Source organism: Parasteatoda tepidariorum, chromosome 9, assembly GCF_982258835.1.
Source record: "Parasteatoda tepidariorum strain Cologne lab strain chromosome 9, Ptep-v5.0, whole genome shotgun sequence".
NCBI classification, from domain to species: domain Eukaryota; kingdom Metazoa; phylum Arthropoda; class Arachnida; order Araneae; family Theridiidae; genus Parasteatoda; species Parasteatoda tepidariorum.
In genome coordinates, this window is record NC_141763.1 from 12,376,472 (window position 1) to 12,395,025 (window position 18,554).

Here is an 18,554-nt window from a genome sequence, read left to right on the forward strand (position 1 = left end):
TTACCGGAACTATAATTTTCTAATAATTATTATACAGTTTTTTATAGCTTATGCTAGTTTATCTTATCTAAATTAGCACGATTTCTAGTTATTGATGGACAAAATGAGTAAGTACATTACGATTGAGTTCTTTCATACAAAAATTATGTAAATCTTTGTTTAAAAAGTGATTATTAATGACATATTAACTATGCTTCTATAAAATTAGGCTGCTGTTATAAATTCTGATAATCCGCGATTGTTCAAGAGAATATTAATTTTAAGAGTACCATATTCGGGATTTTCTTCTTTTCTCGACACGTTATTTCATGTTTTGATGGTAAAGGAAGAAACACACACGATGTACATTTTAATAACATTAACAAAAACCGGATGTAAAATTTAAAAATATAAATATACATTTTCAGAAGAGAACTTGGCTGCCTTCAAAAGTTTAGGTTCTTTTATATACACGGATGATGATCACGATTACTCACAATTAGTCTTCCCTGAACGAAACTTACTCACTCAAAGCTGCCCAGCGATATGAATTGTTCAACATCATAACATGAGGAGATCCTTTCAATTTCTAGAAGATTTCAAATTGTTCTTGCATAAATAAGTCTATTTCATTTAGGAGCCTGTAATAAAAAAGTACACTATTTTACCATCTTTCAATTCATAATGATTGCAAAATCCCTTATCTTTATTATTCATAGAATAGGGAGATAAAAAAAACTTCTGGAAAGTGAAGCCATACCTCTCGAGACTGTATTCACTAAATCTAATTCGGTATATATTTTTAATGCGTTGCATTTTCGCGTTACTTTTATACATATTTTTCTTTTCTATTCTATACACTTTTTGCTTTTCGTTAAGCCTTACTTTTTCTTTTCTGCTATGTTTTTTTACGGATTATTGTTACGCATTTACTTTTACGCATAACATAGTCTTGCTTTTATTTTCACGCTCTTTTTACTTTTCTTTATGCGTTACTTTCTTTTTTGCTCTCTTTTTAGGTGTTTAATTTCCTATGCGTAACTTTAACGTCTTTTCGTTATGCTTTAAATCGCACGTTTATTATTTTATACTTTATTTAATGTGTTACTTTCACGAGTTGCATTTTTATGCGCTACATTTTCTTCTCTTATACGTCAATTTTAAGCCTTGATTTTTATGCATTTTATTTCATAAGTTTCTTTTCATTATGCGTTCACACCTTGCCTTTCTTACGATTTCTTTACTTTTTTAAGCGTTGCTCTTCTTTATATTTACGCTTTTACTTTCCTCACGTGTCTCTTACTTTTACGCGCTATGACTTTATACTATTTAAAAAATTAGTTGCATTTCCAAATTTACTTTTCTTATAAATTACCTTTAAATTTACGCTTTTTTTTCTTATGCATTTCTTTAACGTTTTACGTTTATTTATTTACGCTACCTTTTACTGTACATTTTACGTTTTTTTTTAAAAATTTATGCACTATATTTATGCTTCTCTTCTTAGACGTAATTTTTTCCTATTTGCTTTTTTATGCATAATTTTTATTCGTTTTATTTGTTTTTTACTTAATTTACATTTTATTTTTCTTGTGCGTTATTTTTTCGCCTTTTTTCACGCATTTATTTTTTTTGCGCAAAAAGTTTTGTTTAAATCTTGCATTTTATTGTATTTTGGATGGTGCTCTTATACTTTACTTAAAGCCTTTTTCTTATACATGTTTTTAACTCATTGCTTTTCTTATGTGTCACTTTTATGCAATACATTTATACGTTTATTAAATTTACGCGTTATTATATTTACGCTTTTTTTTTCTTTCTGTATTACTTTTGTATTCTTTTCTTATGCATTACTTTTACGCTTTGCTTTAATTTGCGCTGCACTTTACTGTAGATTTTACGGGCTTTTTTTCTTTAGAGTTATATTTACGCTTCTGTTCTTACTAAATGTTACTTTTTCACGTTTAGTTTTTTTTTTGGCATTATTTTTAGAATAATTTTTTTATACATTATTTTTAGAATTGCATTATTATTAGAAGCCATACCTCTCGAGACCGTATTCACTAAATTTAACTCGATAGATTTTTTGTATGCGTTGCATTTTCACGTTTTCAAACATTACTTTTTAACGCGTTACTTTTACTTTTCTAACGTGTACTTTCACGCATTATTGTTACGCGTTTACTTTTACGTATAGAATAGCATAGAATCTCTTTCACACGCTTATTACTCTTCTTTATGTGTAACATAATTGTGTATATTACGTGTAATTCCTTTTGCGTGAATTTTAATTTTACTCATTACTTTTATTAGTGCATAACATTTACGCTTTAAAGTTTCAATTTGTCGCAATACTTTTCTTATGTGTTACTTTTAAACATTTTTGTGACGCCTTTTTATTTAGCGTTTAATTCTCTAATACACTACTTTTTTGTATTTATTTATTATGCGTTACATTTATTTTTTTGTCAGTTACTTTTACGAGTAGGCGTTTTCTCTCATTGTTTTTTCGTTTTGGGTTTATATTTTTTTTGCGTTAATTTTACTTATCTTATGAATTTTATTTGAGCTTTTATTTTTATTAATTATTTTATTTGCTTTTATTTTACGCGTTACTTTTCATTTAGAGGTACTTAGTTAACATTTACTTTTTAGCTTTATATTTTTCCCGTTTACTTTTCTTAAGAACTACTTTTATTCTTCCTCTGTGTTACCATTAGAGTATGATTTTCAAATGCATTACTATATCGCACTACACTTACTTTCATACGTTATTGTCTTTTATGTATTACTTTTTTAGTTAGCTCTTGCATTAACCCTTTTCGCATCCCGCTTTGCACCGACCGCATTGCTGACGTAAAATATCCTCAGTGATCATAAGGTAGAATCTTCTTGCCGTCAGTCTAACCATAGGAGGTTTTCCTCTCCATGTAAGCCAAATGCAGGTTAGTTCCATCAAAAAGGCCTGCATGAAGGCAAATTTCTCTTAATACTTGATCCAGGAGTTACCTTGTCTTCTGGATTGGATTAAAAATTAAAAGGCTACGGAGTTGAACATTGGTATTCGTACACCCAAAATTAGGGTCGCCTGTTCAACGACGGTTAAATAAAATATAAAATTCACCCCTTTCAGCTGTTACGATTGAAATTTATTAGTTTTCAGAAATCCGATCATTAAAACAAAAGTTATTCAGGGTAATCTCTCTTTTTTAAGTGCTCCGTATGAGTTGCTAAATTTGAATGAAATAGAATTTTCCTTGATTGATGCGAATTCATTGTTTCTGCAGCAAAAGCTATTCTTTTGGTTGCATTTGTTTTAGCTTTTAATTTATTGGAGGCCAATATTTTAAGTTAAGTGACATTAAAAGATTGTACAACTGTCTATCAATTTTTACAAGTGATTTTTTTAAATATTAAGTTATTTTTTTATTCGGTTTTTTATCGGTGGTAATTTAGTGTATCTAATGTCACATGATGCACTTGCATCTTGATCCGATAGATGTGAAGCTTTGTATGATGATTTTGCTGAACGTTTGACTTTTTTTTTTAATAATTATTTTCAGCCAGATTCTTAATGGAAAAAATAAGAGCCAGACTGAAAATTTTTATGGAGATTACTTACAGGCTATAAGAAACGTGACTATATATACCACCTAGAAATCTCACGTCTGCTGAGGAAACGCTTTGCTAAATCTATTAATATGAAGAGATTAAGTGAAAGAAAAATACAATTAGAGCCTGGGATATTAATATTTTTTTGAGGCAGTTCTTTCGCTTGCAAATTTTAAACTTACTCAAGTGGAAATTTAAATTAAATTAATTTCTTATTTGAATGATAGAATCGTGATGTCTCAAGGGATAGAGCGTCCGCCTTCTAATATGGTGACCGGGTTCGAATCCCAGAGATGGCTGGTTCGATACGATTTCCGCACCCGGCTTTGCACCGACAACAGTGCTGACGTAAAACATCCTCAGTGGTAAACAGATCATGAGGTGGAGTCCCCTTGCTGTCAAGCTAACCTTGAGAGGTTTTCCACACCATGTAACGCAAATGCTGGTTAGTTCCTTCAAAAAGTCTTCCCCGAAGGCAATTTCTCCCAATACTTGATCCAAGAGTTCCCTTGTCTTCTGGATTGGGTTTAAAATGACGAGGCTACGTAGTTAGTAGTCGTAAGCTTAAAAATTGGGTCTGCTGTTCAACGGCTGTCATATCGGAATGATAAAAATACCCTTCGGATTTTTTGGGGGTAATATTGCCTTATCTTCAGCCAAGAATAATATTTCCACTCAAGATTAATAATATTCATTGTGTTCTTGCAGTACAGGAAATGTCTTTTAGCTTTCACCTACGTTTGCGATGCTATTGATGATAGAGTAATCAACAACATGGCAAATTTTATTCTTAAAGTGTGTAGTTTTTCTGTGAATAAAATATATATTTTCATTCATCAATTTTCCTTTTTGTTTTACTTTTAGACACATGCATTTCGTTTTCATTCATGATTCATTGATGAAGATCTTAAAATTCTTTTAACCACTTGCAACTTCAGATTCAAAACTATGCATCGAGGAATTGATGAAAATTAAAATAAGCCAGCAGTGTAAGATCTTACAACGTTATTATTTGTACACGCAAAATTATTGCAAAGATTTAAAAAAAAATCTGTTTTAAAAAGTAAGAATCTGCCTATCACATTTTCTTGTTTATTAGAAATGATTTATACACTTATTTTATATTTTAATTTCCATCACAATTCAACTAGTAATTTAGTAACAAATTGAAATCTGAATTGCTTAAATATAAAAAATTATTTTTTAGTTTCCTGTTTCATATTACTACTTTCTTTAATATTTGGCTATGACGCAGAATTTTTATTAAACACATTTTTCATAAAATTTTGTATTAATTTATATCAAAATAAGTAAAAATATCATATTTTGCTTTTTAACAATTTATGGTTATGAAATTCAGCATGTAATGACGGTGTTAATTTTTTTACTGCAAATTTTATTTTAGCTGATTTCAAAGATTAAATTGAAGAGGCACATACTAAGAGTTTTACACTTAAGACCACTCCTAGATAAACGTTCGCTGTTTAGTAATTAGTATACGTTGTTCATTAATTTAATGAGGGCGTTTTTCACAATATTAATTATCTTTAGCAAATTTTTATAGGTTACTAGTGGGCTGCGCCTCCTGCTCGCTAACGCTCGCCAACCCCCGAAAATTGCTACGCAATCTTATAGGGTTTGCTTCGCAAACTAAGCTCGCTTCCCTCTCTACAAACTTAGGTACATTGCAACTACACAAAATTCTAAGAATTCAAAACAATCATTCAAATCCATATAAACACTTTTTTTAACAAAAAAATTGCATCTTTTTAGTGAATACCAAGTCATTAAAATAAATGTGAATTCAAATAAATGACATGTAATTCGTTAAACCTATTAGAAATGTGCTTAAGGCGCAACAGCAAGACTGATATTAATCTGATTTGACTGATTTGATATTAATCAAAAATTGTCAAATAAATTCGTAATATATAAATTCGTGAAAAAAGCACTTTCGACAAAATGCTAAAATAGAGATCTATCGATAAAGGCTACTCACTTCTGCCTAGCTTAAGGTCATTTCAGTTTCCGTTTTCAAAAGCGCTATACGTTGAGCCAACTCAGCTAGATTTGGCATGTGACATTTTTAGCGGCAATCATTGGTCGATTTTCTACCGTTGCCATTCGGGGAGTTGTAATGAGGCTTTTTTTTGTCGCCGTGTAAGAGAATATATATATATATATATATATATATATATATATATATATATATATATATATATATATATATATATAGATATCACTCCAGAAAAATGTGTTCAACAAAATTAAAGTTTATTGGAGCAGTTGTTGCAAAGAAAATGTTTGTGTGTTGCAATTTGCAGTTTTGAGAAGAAAAAAAAAGGCTAGCAAAAGAAACTTGTTGCAAAAGTTTACAAGTGGCATCAAAATGTTTTAAAAAAATTAATTCTAATTAGCATTTCTACATCAGTATTGCTATGGCCATTTTTGTTCCATAAGCGCGGACATCTTAATTTATGAAACAAGAGAACAAATTTCTTACCAGAACTATGTTGCTCCACATCATACCCCAATTTACACCCTAACTTCTCTGTCAAAAAACTAAGGGCCACAAATTGTCCTGCGAAATATGCAAAGAAAACAATAAGCAAAGTTTTAATAAGCATTTCAAATCCCAAAATTAAAAAAAAAATTAATATATTCACAATACTTTTAATTAAAATAACAAATATGTGCATGGTGCAAAAGACTATCGGAACAAAGAGAAACATCTAAGTAACATAGAAGAGGTGTCATAAGTTTTAACTGAGTTTTTGTAAGACTTACTTGATTATTTCTTTAAAATATACACTGAACAATAAAAATGAATTAAAAATCATTAAACTTTAGCATTGCTTTTTTTTTCAAGAAATTTTACTTGAAGAGAAAAATTATAAGGAGGTTAATTTCAAACTTCTTTATTTCTCGGTTAAAACTTGTTTTAGATAGAACTTTTTGTCGTGTGGTCTAACGATTTCCTTCATTGCGCCTACGTTTGTGGTCAGCTAAAATGGGTTTTGAATCTAACCTTCTTTTTTTTTAACGGGGGTGAAATTTTTGTTGGATTTAAAATATTTTCGAGATATGACGAAATACGCAAAAAGTGAAATTAACATTAATGACCTCATAATTTTGAAGAAAACTTTCATAAAAAGTGTTTATTTTTCTTAATTAATTTTTTTATATAAAATTAAGTGTACATGACATTTACAGTGTTCAAAATTAAAAAGACTCCACCCTTAGTAACTTTTGATCTAATCATCGATTTTCATGAACTAATAAAACCACAGTGAGAAGCCAAATTCAGCAAAAAATAAGCACCTTTTAAACACTCAAAAAATATTTGTAAGAACTTAAAAAAATATCATAATTGGGATATGCGTACTAATAAAATTTTTCCCTTCCTATTGATGGAAGTTCGTCATGTACACATTAACAAAATGCAAAATAATTTTCAAGAACTTCATGTGATCATGATAAAATAGCTAGTTTCTAACAAAGAACTATTTTCTTGATTACATTTGCCCCATAAAAACAATTTATATGCACTTTTAAATATATTTAATATTGAGTGACTCATTATATTTTCTAAATTAATAATTAAATACTTTATTTAATTAATTATAATTTTGAATTAGTTTTTTTACTTGACTTATTATTTAAAAAGGTTCTCAAATGTATTTTTTAGATTTAAATAAAAGTCATTCATAATAGCATATTCTACAAAACATTAACTAGATTATGTTATTGCTTATATCGAATTTATAGAAATATGTAAAGAATTAAGCAAATTAAGAAAATTTTAATAAATTGGTGTTTCAAATGTAAATTAGTAAATGACCCCTTATAAATTTTCATTAAAATTTGTTACGTGGTTTTAGCCTGTCTCTAATGAAATGATTAAAAGATTTTAAATAATTTTGATTTGTAAATACGAGTTTTGAGACAAAACATTTTTCTCAGAAGTAAATTATTATATGGCCCCTAAACTCATAATATTTAACAAATCTGAGATAATTGAATTTTTTATTTCAATTGTTTTGTTTAAATCAAGTCATGAAGAAATGAATTTAAACTTTTTTGGAGTAACATGAGATTTTTTGTTGCATTTTCTTCAACTTTTAAAACTTGCATTGTTTGAAAATGACTCAATATCACACTAAACGTTTCGCGTTGAACTCGACTTTTTCAACTTTTTTTTACTATTATTACCTTCGACTCAATACCTCTTCCCTTGTCCATGGAAGGTGTTGATCTAACAAGCTTCATTCGCTTTCACTATCAAGCTTTAAGTTGATTCTTGTGGCAACGTAACTACTTCCGTGTAATACTAAACTAATTGCAAATAAGACAAAGTTTCAGGAGTGTCATTATATTGGTAAGAAATTATTATTGTTTTATTGTACATATTTATATAATACTTTTATTAATTTTTCTTTCTTATGCTTGTGTTACAGTTTCATCATTATTCTTTTTGTTTTTCGACCTTCTCATATTTGAGTAAACAAGGGTCTGTCTGGGTTTTTTTTTTTTTTTTTTGAGAGGTACCTATTTTGTGAAAATTTAGACATGATTTTTTAATATAACTTTTCATTAATTAACACAAAAATATTGTACGAAAATATTTTCAAAAATTGTCACTTCAAATAAAAATCATTTATGACAAGTAAATTTCTGTATATTTTTCCCCATATAAAAAAGATAATTTTGCTATTGTAAAATCGTAAACTTAAAATTACATCCAATTTTAAAATTCCATAAAAATCATTGTCTATAGTTAAATTTCATCTTGAATTTAGTAAAAACCTGCATTTAACAGTACTAGCACTAAGAGTTGTTTTCAATATGAGATTATTTTCGACTAAGTCATATAGAAAAAAGTTTCATAAAAAATAAAGGTCTGTTAGAATAAACTTACAATAATGTTTAAGGTAATGTTCGAATGTTTAGAATAATGTTCGAATTTTGAATTTCTGTAAAGTTTACAAAGGGCGACATTCGTTGTTTCATTTTAAAAAACTCGGCTAAAAAAACAACAACTCACTTTTATATGGTGTGAGCGACCGGTTAGGTTTACCATATTGCAGTATCTGACCAAACATGTGCTACCTTTTCGTAAAAGACATCTGGCCAAAAAGCTCCTCTTTTATTGCAACGATAAAGGGGTTTTCGTAAGAACTTGCTTTATTACAAACATTTTGTGAAACTACAGTTGTTCCTAAAGTTGAATTTGTGAAGGTACCGCTTAACTGTTGTAAATATATTCTGGATAGACCCCTGGTGAATAATTAAGGGTATTTTTGTATCGGTACCTTTTTGCACTAGTTATGATTGAAAATTAATTTGTTAAAATCTGGGTAGAGGTTTGCTCAGACATGGTTAAAATAATGTGATATCAAATAATTAATGTTAGAAAACATCCTTTTTTTTTAAGGAAAATTAATTTAAAATCTTAAAACTCATTTATTCAAATCAAAACATTTGTTATTATGTAAATATCTCAAAATAACATTGCCTGTTGTGTTTTTAATTAGAAGTATCATTTGATTTAATAATTTTCTTAAATAAGACAGTTTATTAAAGAAAATTAGAATTGAAAATTATTTTATTAATCCTAAGATTAAGGAAACCACTTTTTTAGAAAGTATATGCATGCATTTTTTATTATTATTTCAAGAAATCATTATCTTTAAAAATCATTCTTAAATAAAATTAATGCCTTATATTTTTAAAACTCAACTTATAATAACTAAGAAAAGTACGGGTAAATGTGCAATGAATGTAAATATTAATGGCCTCATGCCAAATATTCAGCTAAATTATAGATCAATATTCATTTATAAGTTCTAATTTTAAACAAAATACTGACTCTTATTTTTGCTAAACCTGCTCATTGCTTCAGTTATAGAACTTACAAGTTTTAATTAGTTTTTAGCATTTTATTAGAAACTAAACAAAATTATCCAGCTTTTAATTAGTGAATACATTTTATCACAAATCTACTCTTTATATACAAAATTTACTTTCAGCTGACATAGTTTTTACAACTTCATTATTTTATTTTTGTATTACAAAATTTTAGAAAATTGGCAAAAAATTATAAATTTAATTTTAAATGTTATATAGAAATCAATAGTATAAATGATGCATTATATGTTTGGAAAATTATTTTTGGCCATTTACGTATTTCTTTCTGTATTCAAAGATTCTGAAGTTAACTTTTATTTCTATTTTTTGTTTGTTTCAAATATATTTACTTAAAAAATAGAATTATATGTATAAAAATTTAATTATAGCACAATTATTTATTGTAAGATTATTTTTATCTATTGTAAATTAAATAAAATCAAATGATTATTAAATTAGTATTTGATATTTTTAAATTTAATATAATTTTATAATAAATTTAAAGAACATTTAAATTAAGGATGTATTTCGGTAACCTCTTATAATTTCAAAAGTAAATAAATAGAAAACATCTGCTTATTTCGTATGAAAAGATTCTTTTATTTATTATTCAGCAAATAAATAAGTGATATTCTTTTACAATGTTTTATTTATTTTTTCACATTTCATAAAGATAAATTAGTTTCTTTTTTGAGTTCATTTTTTTAAGATGATTTTCAAGAAGGCTTTGAAACTTCACTGGTGTTGTCAGGTATTTTATTTTTTCAGCTTTTAATATGTATGTACATGTCCTAATCTAAAACAATCAATTTTTAAGTGTTTGTGTATAGCCACAAAGTTCCCAATTTGTATTTTGATTTATAAAAAATATTTCACCTTTATTTCCTTAAGAAAAAATAAGCCTAATATGCAATTATAAAAAAAGTGTTTTAATCCGGTTTAGTCCCCATTAAAATGCTGTCATTATACGATCTAAGAATTTTTATGTTTTCTTTTGAATTTCACTTTAAATTTTGTGAGTGGTAAATTTATATCCAATTAAAGTTTTTTGTTTCTTGAAGTGATTATTATTCCTAATTTTACTAATTTACTATTTACCATTAAAATGCATTTCATAATTTTCTTGATGGCCTAATATATAAGAAATGAATGTTAGTCGATTCATGTCTGGACTCATGAAGTGTGATTGCATGACAGTAAATAAAAATAAACTGCCATATATATTTTCAGTTTTCCAATTACAATTTCAGATGATTTTATACTTTTTACAACATATTTTAATATTTAATTAGAAATTAAATTAAAAGAATTATAAATGAAAGCTTGAATTTAAAGTTGGAAAAACTTTTAAAAAAGATCTGCAACACAATATTCATGCAAATAAAGAAAGATTTTGTTTTCTAAGACAGTGATTAGAAATAATAGATGCAGTACTGCCTACATCCACAAAATCTTGTGATTTTGACTTCAGTTACACAAACATATTAAAAAATAATATATAATCACTTTTTTATAATAATTTATTTGAATTGCAATTCTCTCAAAAATTAATTTTGAAAAAGCCATAAGTAGATAGTAACTTCGCACTAGAAAAAGCCGGACATACAATTACTATATTCTAAAATAAACAGTTTTTTATTTATTGAGCCCACATAATTTTAATATAAATGAGTGTGAGATATTCAAGGCAATATATTTTTTCAATTTAAAATAATTTATTTTAAATGGAAATTATTAAAATAATTAAAATATATTTTTAAATTTAATATTAAAACATCACAAAATGATAAAGACGAGAGAAGAAAAACAGACTCCATAAATATAAACTAAAATACTAAATATAGGTTTTAGTGCAAACAGTTTGAAGAATAAAGAATAAAATAACTTTTTTATTACTTAATTTAACATAATGGAGCTTTAAATTTAACAATATTCTTATTGACATATTGCAGCATAATATAAATAAGAAAAAAATATACTTCAGATTATATTAACAAATATTAAAATGTAATTTGTAATTTGAAAATTTCAATAATGAATATAAGTATACTGGATAAGTAAAATACCGATTTATTTACACTGGTGATGGAAAACACCTAAACCCATTGATACTTTCTACTGTAGCAAAAGTAGTGTGTTTAACAAGTAAATAAAAATAAAATTTGGGAAGCTTAAACTCTTTCAATAATTACATTATTTAACTAATATGAAAAACTACAAAAACATGGAATGTCCATTTTAATTTTAAAATTTTTTTTAGAGACATTGACTTAATCTTAAATTTGTTCACTTTATTTTACATCAGGTATGGCAATAAATTTCTCTCAGTGATCAAAAAAACCACCCTCAAAGAAATAGATTTCTTCCATCCCAAGTGGAAGAAACTCTTTTCCAATCAGAAATATTGAATATTTAAAGAGTTATTTTTCTAAACAGTTTCTAACTCCAATCTAGTTTAAATAATAATATCAATTTTTGTGGTTTTAATAATCTAACATTTTATACATAGGTAAAAACGAAAGTTTTTATAAATTTCTAATGAAATTAAGGGTAGCTAGTTTATCATTAATATTTTATTTTAAAGAATATACTAAATTGTAATTTTATATTTGAAGAACTATAAAAATAACATAACTGAATTTTATTAATACTACTAAATCACTAAATCACATACTGAACATAGATAAAATTAAAAGCCCATATTGAATTCTCAATTGCAAATAGCTTATTCTTATAATTAAATAATGTTAATTATGAATACTCAAACCAACCAGAAAATAATTTAGAGAATGAGGTTGTTAATCTAACTCTAGGCCTCTTCTCAGCTACAACAACACAGGATTGAACGCAGCTCAAGTTTATCCCTCTCTGCAATGAAAAAGACTAACTGTAATAATAATTACAATGAGTAGCATACAAAATGATAAAAATTTTATTTGCCTTATAATGTATAAAATATATTAGAACTAAAATTTCAGTGTTTCATTTGCAAGCACAAAAAATAATAATATTATCCCATTCTATGAAAATTAATTAAATTATGTTAAAAAAATTTCCTTACTCCTACCAAAAGTAGTCATAGGACTCACAAATAGTTACTTATTACATATTTACAATAAAATTACTTAAATTGTTTAAGTTAAGTTTAGCTTTCCAGACTACTACACAAAAAATAGGAATGCTAATCAGTAGAGACATTTCTCTATAGCGTTCCATCTTCATAAATTTTTTACAGGATAATAAATAGATGAAATTAAGGATTTAATTAAGATTTTTACAGTTTCTCAAATAGATAAGTTTTGAAATATAATTAAAACCAATTAAATTAATAAACGCAATAAAAAAAACTCTTTTGGCAAGTAATTAAACTGACAAACAAACTGGCTCAACATTTTAAAGTTATAGAAAAATTTATTGCTGAGTTCAAAAGTCAACCCAAATATGAGACAGTCAACAAAACGTCACTGAAATATAAAAACACAGAAATTTATATCACTTTTTATCATATAATAAAATTTGTTAAATGTTTAGAAAACAAATATTTTTAAATTATTAAACATTATCAAAGGATAAAAAAAATGTGTGAAAAAGTTTTAATGAATGAAAAGAATCCAAAAGTGAATGAGAATGTCTGAAAAAGTTAAGAAATCATAGCATAATTTATAGGATTAAAAAAGTCTTGAACTAGTTTCCATTTCTTACTAGACTAATATGTTTTTGAATTGTAAAAATATATAAACTAAAAATATTCAAATTTGAAGAGGGTAATCAAGCAAAAGAAAGGACATAAGAAGCAGGTGTAGTAGTGGAACAGCCCTTGAAATATCAAAATGTAGAAATCAAAAGAAAATTGATTTTCGAATGTTTGGAAAGAATAGATTATAATAAAGAAAGTCATGAAATAAAAAATCAGAATTTATCAAAATTTTCTTTCAAGAATTCCATTCTTTCCAAATATTTGGTAATGCACTTTTTAAAAAATAATTTCTACATCTTGCAACACAGATAGCTTTCACCCTACCAACAGCACACTTTTTATTATTTTTTTTATTTGATTAATCGGTTCAAGCTTGTACCCCAACTGCCTTTTTTTCCTTCCTTTCTTGTAACTTGTTTATAATTTTCTCTTGCATCTCTGCGTTTCTCTTTCAGTTTGAGTGTACACGCAAAGGAAGTTTCATAATTATAAAACGAGAAATATGGTATATCTTTTTAAGAAGCATTATTTGTGCTTTAGAGCACATTGTTTAGATAAGGATATATATATATATAGTACAAAATTAAAAATTTTATCATCGAAACAAATTTTGTTTGGTCTTATTAAGTTGTGAAACATATTATTCAAAAAAACGTTTTGCTTAACAGAGCAAAATGTATTTAAATAGTTTTTAAAAAATCATGTATTTTCAAAGAAAGAGAATAAAACAAATAACTGTGGAATTTTCAAATTCAGTTTTATCTGGATCAACCTACAAGTACAGTTTGCCGAAAGGAGGTAATTAAGTTTCTAGTATAGAATCTCGCCAGAAACATATCAAACATTACTATAATATAAATTTTAAATCTAAAACATAAGCATTATGAACTATACCAGCCTGTAAAGAACAATAAATGTTTTAAAATATTCTTCAATACAAGGCAATGGTTCTAAGTATAGGCAGCGTGCATGGAGTTAAAAATTTGTCTATAAAGAAAACGAAAAAATGCACGAGGCAAAATGATACTAAATAATTTTTTTTCTTTTTTAAAGTTTAATTTCTATCCTAATGGTCATTGTAGCAAAAAAATTCCATCAAAAATAGAATCAAAGTATAAAGAATACATTATGATCTGAAAGTATTTGAAAACCCTCTAAATGGGTAAGCACACACACAAATGGCCAAGAAATTTTGTAAGTGAAAATAGGCTATTACATTACCTTCAATTGGCTGATAGATGATTCTAAGTCTTTTGTGCAAAGTTCCATAATGCCATATGAACAGAATGTATCACGAACTTTAAAATAAAAAAACAAATTAGAAATTATTAAAAAAATAACTTAATTTTTCTTATTTTTATTATTATTCAGAATGAATTACAACCTTTGTATTGACTAATTGTTGACAACCAAAGGGCGGGATTAATTTCAACTTCCCATGGTGGGATTAAAATGGTATGGTGACCTGAATAAACACTAAAATGGTTATGGGTTCTTACAATGAAAATATTTAAATTTTCATAGAAGAAATATAAAAGAAAGTTAAATTCATCAATAAACGATTCCTTTTTAATTCATAAGTAAAATTTTTTTTCTCTCATAACACACCAAAAATATTTTAGCATACTTTTTCTTAGAGTCCAGTCCTATCAATAAATACGTATCAATTCCATTTGTATTAAAAACATAATATCAGTACTTTGCTTATAAAAAGCTTACTTGCAATTTCTGTAGAAGCACAAAACAGTCCAGTTGCTATTAATAAATTTGCTGTCATTTCTTTTAAGCATAAAAAACTTTGGTTGGGAAAACAAGCTCCTACACCAAAAGTCAAGTATCAAAACAAAAAGTGCCATTTTTGTTATAGTGCCGGCAAAAAAAAAGTGAATGAAAATCTTGGCACGGTCATGACAACTATGAATGCAAAGGTTTTTTTACACCACTGTAGCAAGAATTGAATAATAAAGACAAAATCTCTTTAGTTTTGATATTCGAAACCTAATTATTTTGAGTCAGCAATAAATAAAGAGGATACCTTATGCACAAAGCTTCATGAAAATGTATTGAAAACTTCAAGATATTAATTAAAGCTCTTTTCTTATAAACACATTTAATTTAAAAAGTAAATCTGGCAAAAATTTTTAAAAATAATCTTAGTCACAAATTATAATAATTTTGATAAAATAATTTTAGTCAATTTGGCGGAAACATTGTATTGGTTTTTATAAAAAATATTTCCTTTATGTCAATGTATGAGTGAACATTTTATTTATTTAATTATTTTGCTATCACTGTTGATCTTTTAAGTTTTGAGAGTAAACAGAAATATTAAAACCAAAAGGCTTTTGTGTATGTATATGAAGAAAAAAGAATGCAACCATCTCTAGGATAGTAAAGGAATTTCTTTAGTATTTATCAAGCCTTAAGGATGAAAAGTTACTAAAATGTTTGTGTCACAAGAATAAATAGTTAACAATTTCCCTCTAAATGAATTTTCCATCACTATGAAGATCACATCTATAGTGATTATATGCAATTCTCATGTTATGAAAATTTTAATTTCTAAGAATTGCAATAAATTTTTAGCAGAAAATACAAAAATAGATGGTACTTTTAAAATGTTAATTATGAATTGCCTCCTTCCACATATTTAAGTGCATGACAATAACAGAATGTTGATCATCTGCATAATAACACAGTAGAAAAAAAGCATTAAATATAAGAGTAGTATTATAGTTATAGAAATAGACTTTCTAAAACATTATCAGTGTGAAAGTCAGAGAAAATTATTTAACTTATGGAGAGGCTTTAAGCAAGCACACTTGTAAAAAAACTCAAAAAAGATAATCAAAAGCATTACATTGAAAATATTAGATAACGATACATACTAACTAATATTAGATAACAATACATATAAACAACTTAAATTTAGGTAGTAATTATTCAGAAAATTAAGTAAGAGAATAAACTCTCAAAAATACTTTTTAATCTTTACCAGAAAAAAATTTTTTTTTTGCAAAAAGAAAATATCAGGAACTGGTTCTTAAAAATAATTGCTTTTGCAGATTTTGTTATTTAATTCTCAGAAACTTCAATAGAAATGTATAAGACTTCATGCTGTTATACGTTTCAAGCAGAAATCTTTATAAATAAAGTTAACAAGATAAGGATAAAATGAAAACCTCATTCATTCATTGACTAAATTAAAAACATAGTTTAAAATTTTATTTTATAATCTTATCTTAATTGAACGAATTTTATTCACTATTTTCATGTCAGATAAACTTTTTTAATTGTCTCTACTTAAAAAATTCAATATAAATCCTACTTTTGCTGATATAGCACATATAAGAAAATCACTAATGGTTTAAACTATTTAAGAGAAAAAAAAACGTCACTAATTTAATTGATGTGAGTAAAGTTAACAAGTTACCTATTCAAACACCATAAGGCAAAACCTAAACAACAGTAAGGATCAAGGCCAAAAGCTACATGTCTTGATGGATATAATTCACAAGCAAGTTTCATACTTGTACAGAAAGAGGTTGATACTGCATGGGACATCTGAAATATGTTATCTTTTTAAGTCAAAATACACAGACTGAATAAAGTTATAAATATTTAATTCCAATTAATTTAAAACAATATTTTAAGAATACAAATAAAACAGCAAAATATTTTTATACTTTAATACCAGCTAGCATTCCAGTTGCGCTAACACTTAAATCCGAATAAGTTATCATTTCAGGAGTTGGGGCTCTATATATGCTAGTTAATTTCTTTTTTGGAATGTCATCAGTATCTAAGATGAGAGGCCATGACTTTATATCAACAACATTGCCATCTTCCTATGGGCAAAAAAAATTTAAAATCCAATTAATTTAAAATTAAAAATTCTCAATAATTTACAATAATATTTTCCAAAAAGTTGAAAAAAAGTACAATAAGCCATGTTAAATATATTGATAACACAGAGCATATAAATCACAATTAATGGAGGAAAAAAAACCGAAAGAAAAACACTCCTCCTTATCTATGGTAAATATTTTAATTTTCTAAGATTTTTAATAGACATTTTTAAAAAAGTGTTTTTTAGCCATAATCCTACATAACACAATACATCTTACAGATATTCCTGCAAGTTCAACCCTACGTTTATTTTTGAGATGAATTTTAAACAAATCAAGTATTGCTCAGCAGCATAAGTAAAAACATCTTGATGCTTTTTTAATGTTTGTTTGTCCTTAAACGAGTGTTTTTTCTTTCATTGTAAAAATATAACATTTCAAATTTATTCTTATCTCTTTCAGTTATTATTCATTTTTAAAAATCAGAAATTGGTAGTAAATGTAAAATAAATAAAGTACTACAACAATAGGTAGTGGCAGGTGGCGCCTCAAAGATTGTTCATGGTAAAAAAGTAGTATTTCAGGCACATAGATTTGGTCCCACCATGAGCAAATTCACATTTAAGGCAAAAGATTAAACCGAGTCTCAGTTCAATTGTGTTTTTATAACATAAAATGCGTGAGGGTTACATAAAAATATGCTACTCACATGCAGGATCTTGATGTTTACCTTAAAAAACCAAGAGTAGATGCATACTATAAACTAATACAGGATGCGTAGACAGATTTTTCAACAAAAAATAAGCACCTTTTGAGTATATTTTAAGCCCTCAAAAAATATTTTAAGCACTTTCTCTGAAAAATCATAATTAGGATCTGTACAGTAATAAAAATTTGTTTTTTTCTATCGTTAAAATTTATAAACATAAATTCAATAAATTCTAGTTTTCTGATAAATATTGCAGTGAAAATAATTCATCTTTTGTAAATAATTCATCTTTTGTAAAAATATTTTTTTAAGAAGAAGAAATGCTATTAAACTTGACATAAATGTAATAATAAACATATTATGCACTATGATAGACTGTGTAATATTTTTTTTCATTTTGTGATGTAAAAAAGTGAACTATTGACCAATCTTTTAGTCAAAAAAGGAATATTTGCCACTGCCTCGTTCAATATCAAAGATTTGGATTTCCAAACCTGTGAATAGAGAAGATTTTCTTTCTCACACATAGAAAACAAATCTCAATTACATAATGATGAAATATCATTTCTTGGTTACAAAAATTGAGGAAATATATAAAATTGAAAATGTAGTTAAGAAGGTCAACCCATAGCACATTGTATATTAACACAATATTTCTATTCTGATGTTTTCCATTGTCATCTAGACAAGTCCCATAATAATGTTGCAAATCAGAAGTAAAAAGTAATTTAGAAATTGAAAAAAAAATGTACCAAAAAATACAAGGCCATTAGAAAATATCACTTTCCTTAATCTTAGGGTA

General features: G+C 26.5%; 1 protein-coding gene across 1 annotated transcript; it reads right to left on the minus strand.

Moving 5' to 3' along the window:
• Window positions 1-305: 305 nt before the first annotated feature.
• Window positions 306-17,159, minus strand: LOC147803316 (disco-interacting protein 2 homolog A-like). Its single transcript, XM_087150873.1, has 6 exons — window positions 16,882-17,159; window positions 16,629-16,759; window positions 14,417-14,493; window positions 12,270-12,366; window positions 6,095-6,172; window positions 306-620 (listed from the first exon to the last, which is right to left on the minus strand). The coding sequence occupies exons 3-6, from the start codon at window positions 14,462-14,464 to the stop codon at window positions 613-615; spliced, it is 231 nt and encodes a 76-aa protein (XP_087006999.1). The 5' UTR covers window positions 14,465-14,493; window positions 16,629-16,759; window positions 16,882-17,159; the 3' UTR covers window positions 306-612.
• Window positions 17,160-18,554: the final 1,395 nt, after the last annotated feature.

Excerpts from the sequence above, each read along its gene's own strand:
- LOC147803316 (XM_087150873.1), bottom strand. The coding sequence starts at position 14,464 with ATGGAACTTTGCACAAAAGACTTAGAATCATCTATCAGCCAATTGAAG. Across the intron at positions 12,367-14,416 it reads CATCTATCAGCCAATTGAAG|AGAGGGATAAACTTGAGCTG; the intron begins GTAATGTAATAG and ends TTTTCATTGCAG. Across the intron at positions 6,173-12,269 it reads ATTCTCTAAATTATTTTCTG|GACAATTTGTGGCCCTTAGT; the intron begins GTTGGTTTGAGT and ends CATATTTCGCAG.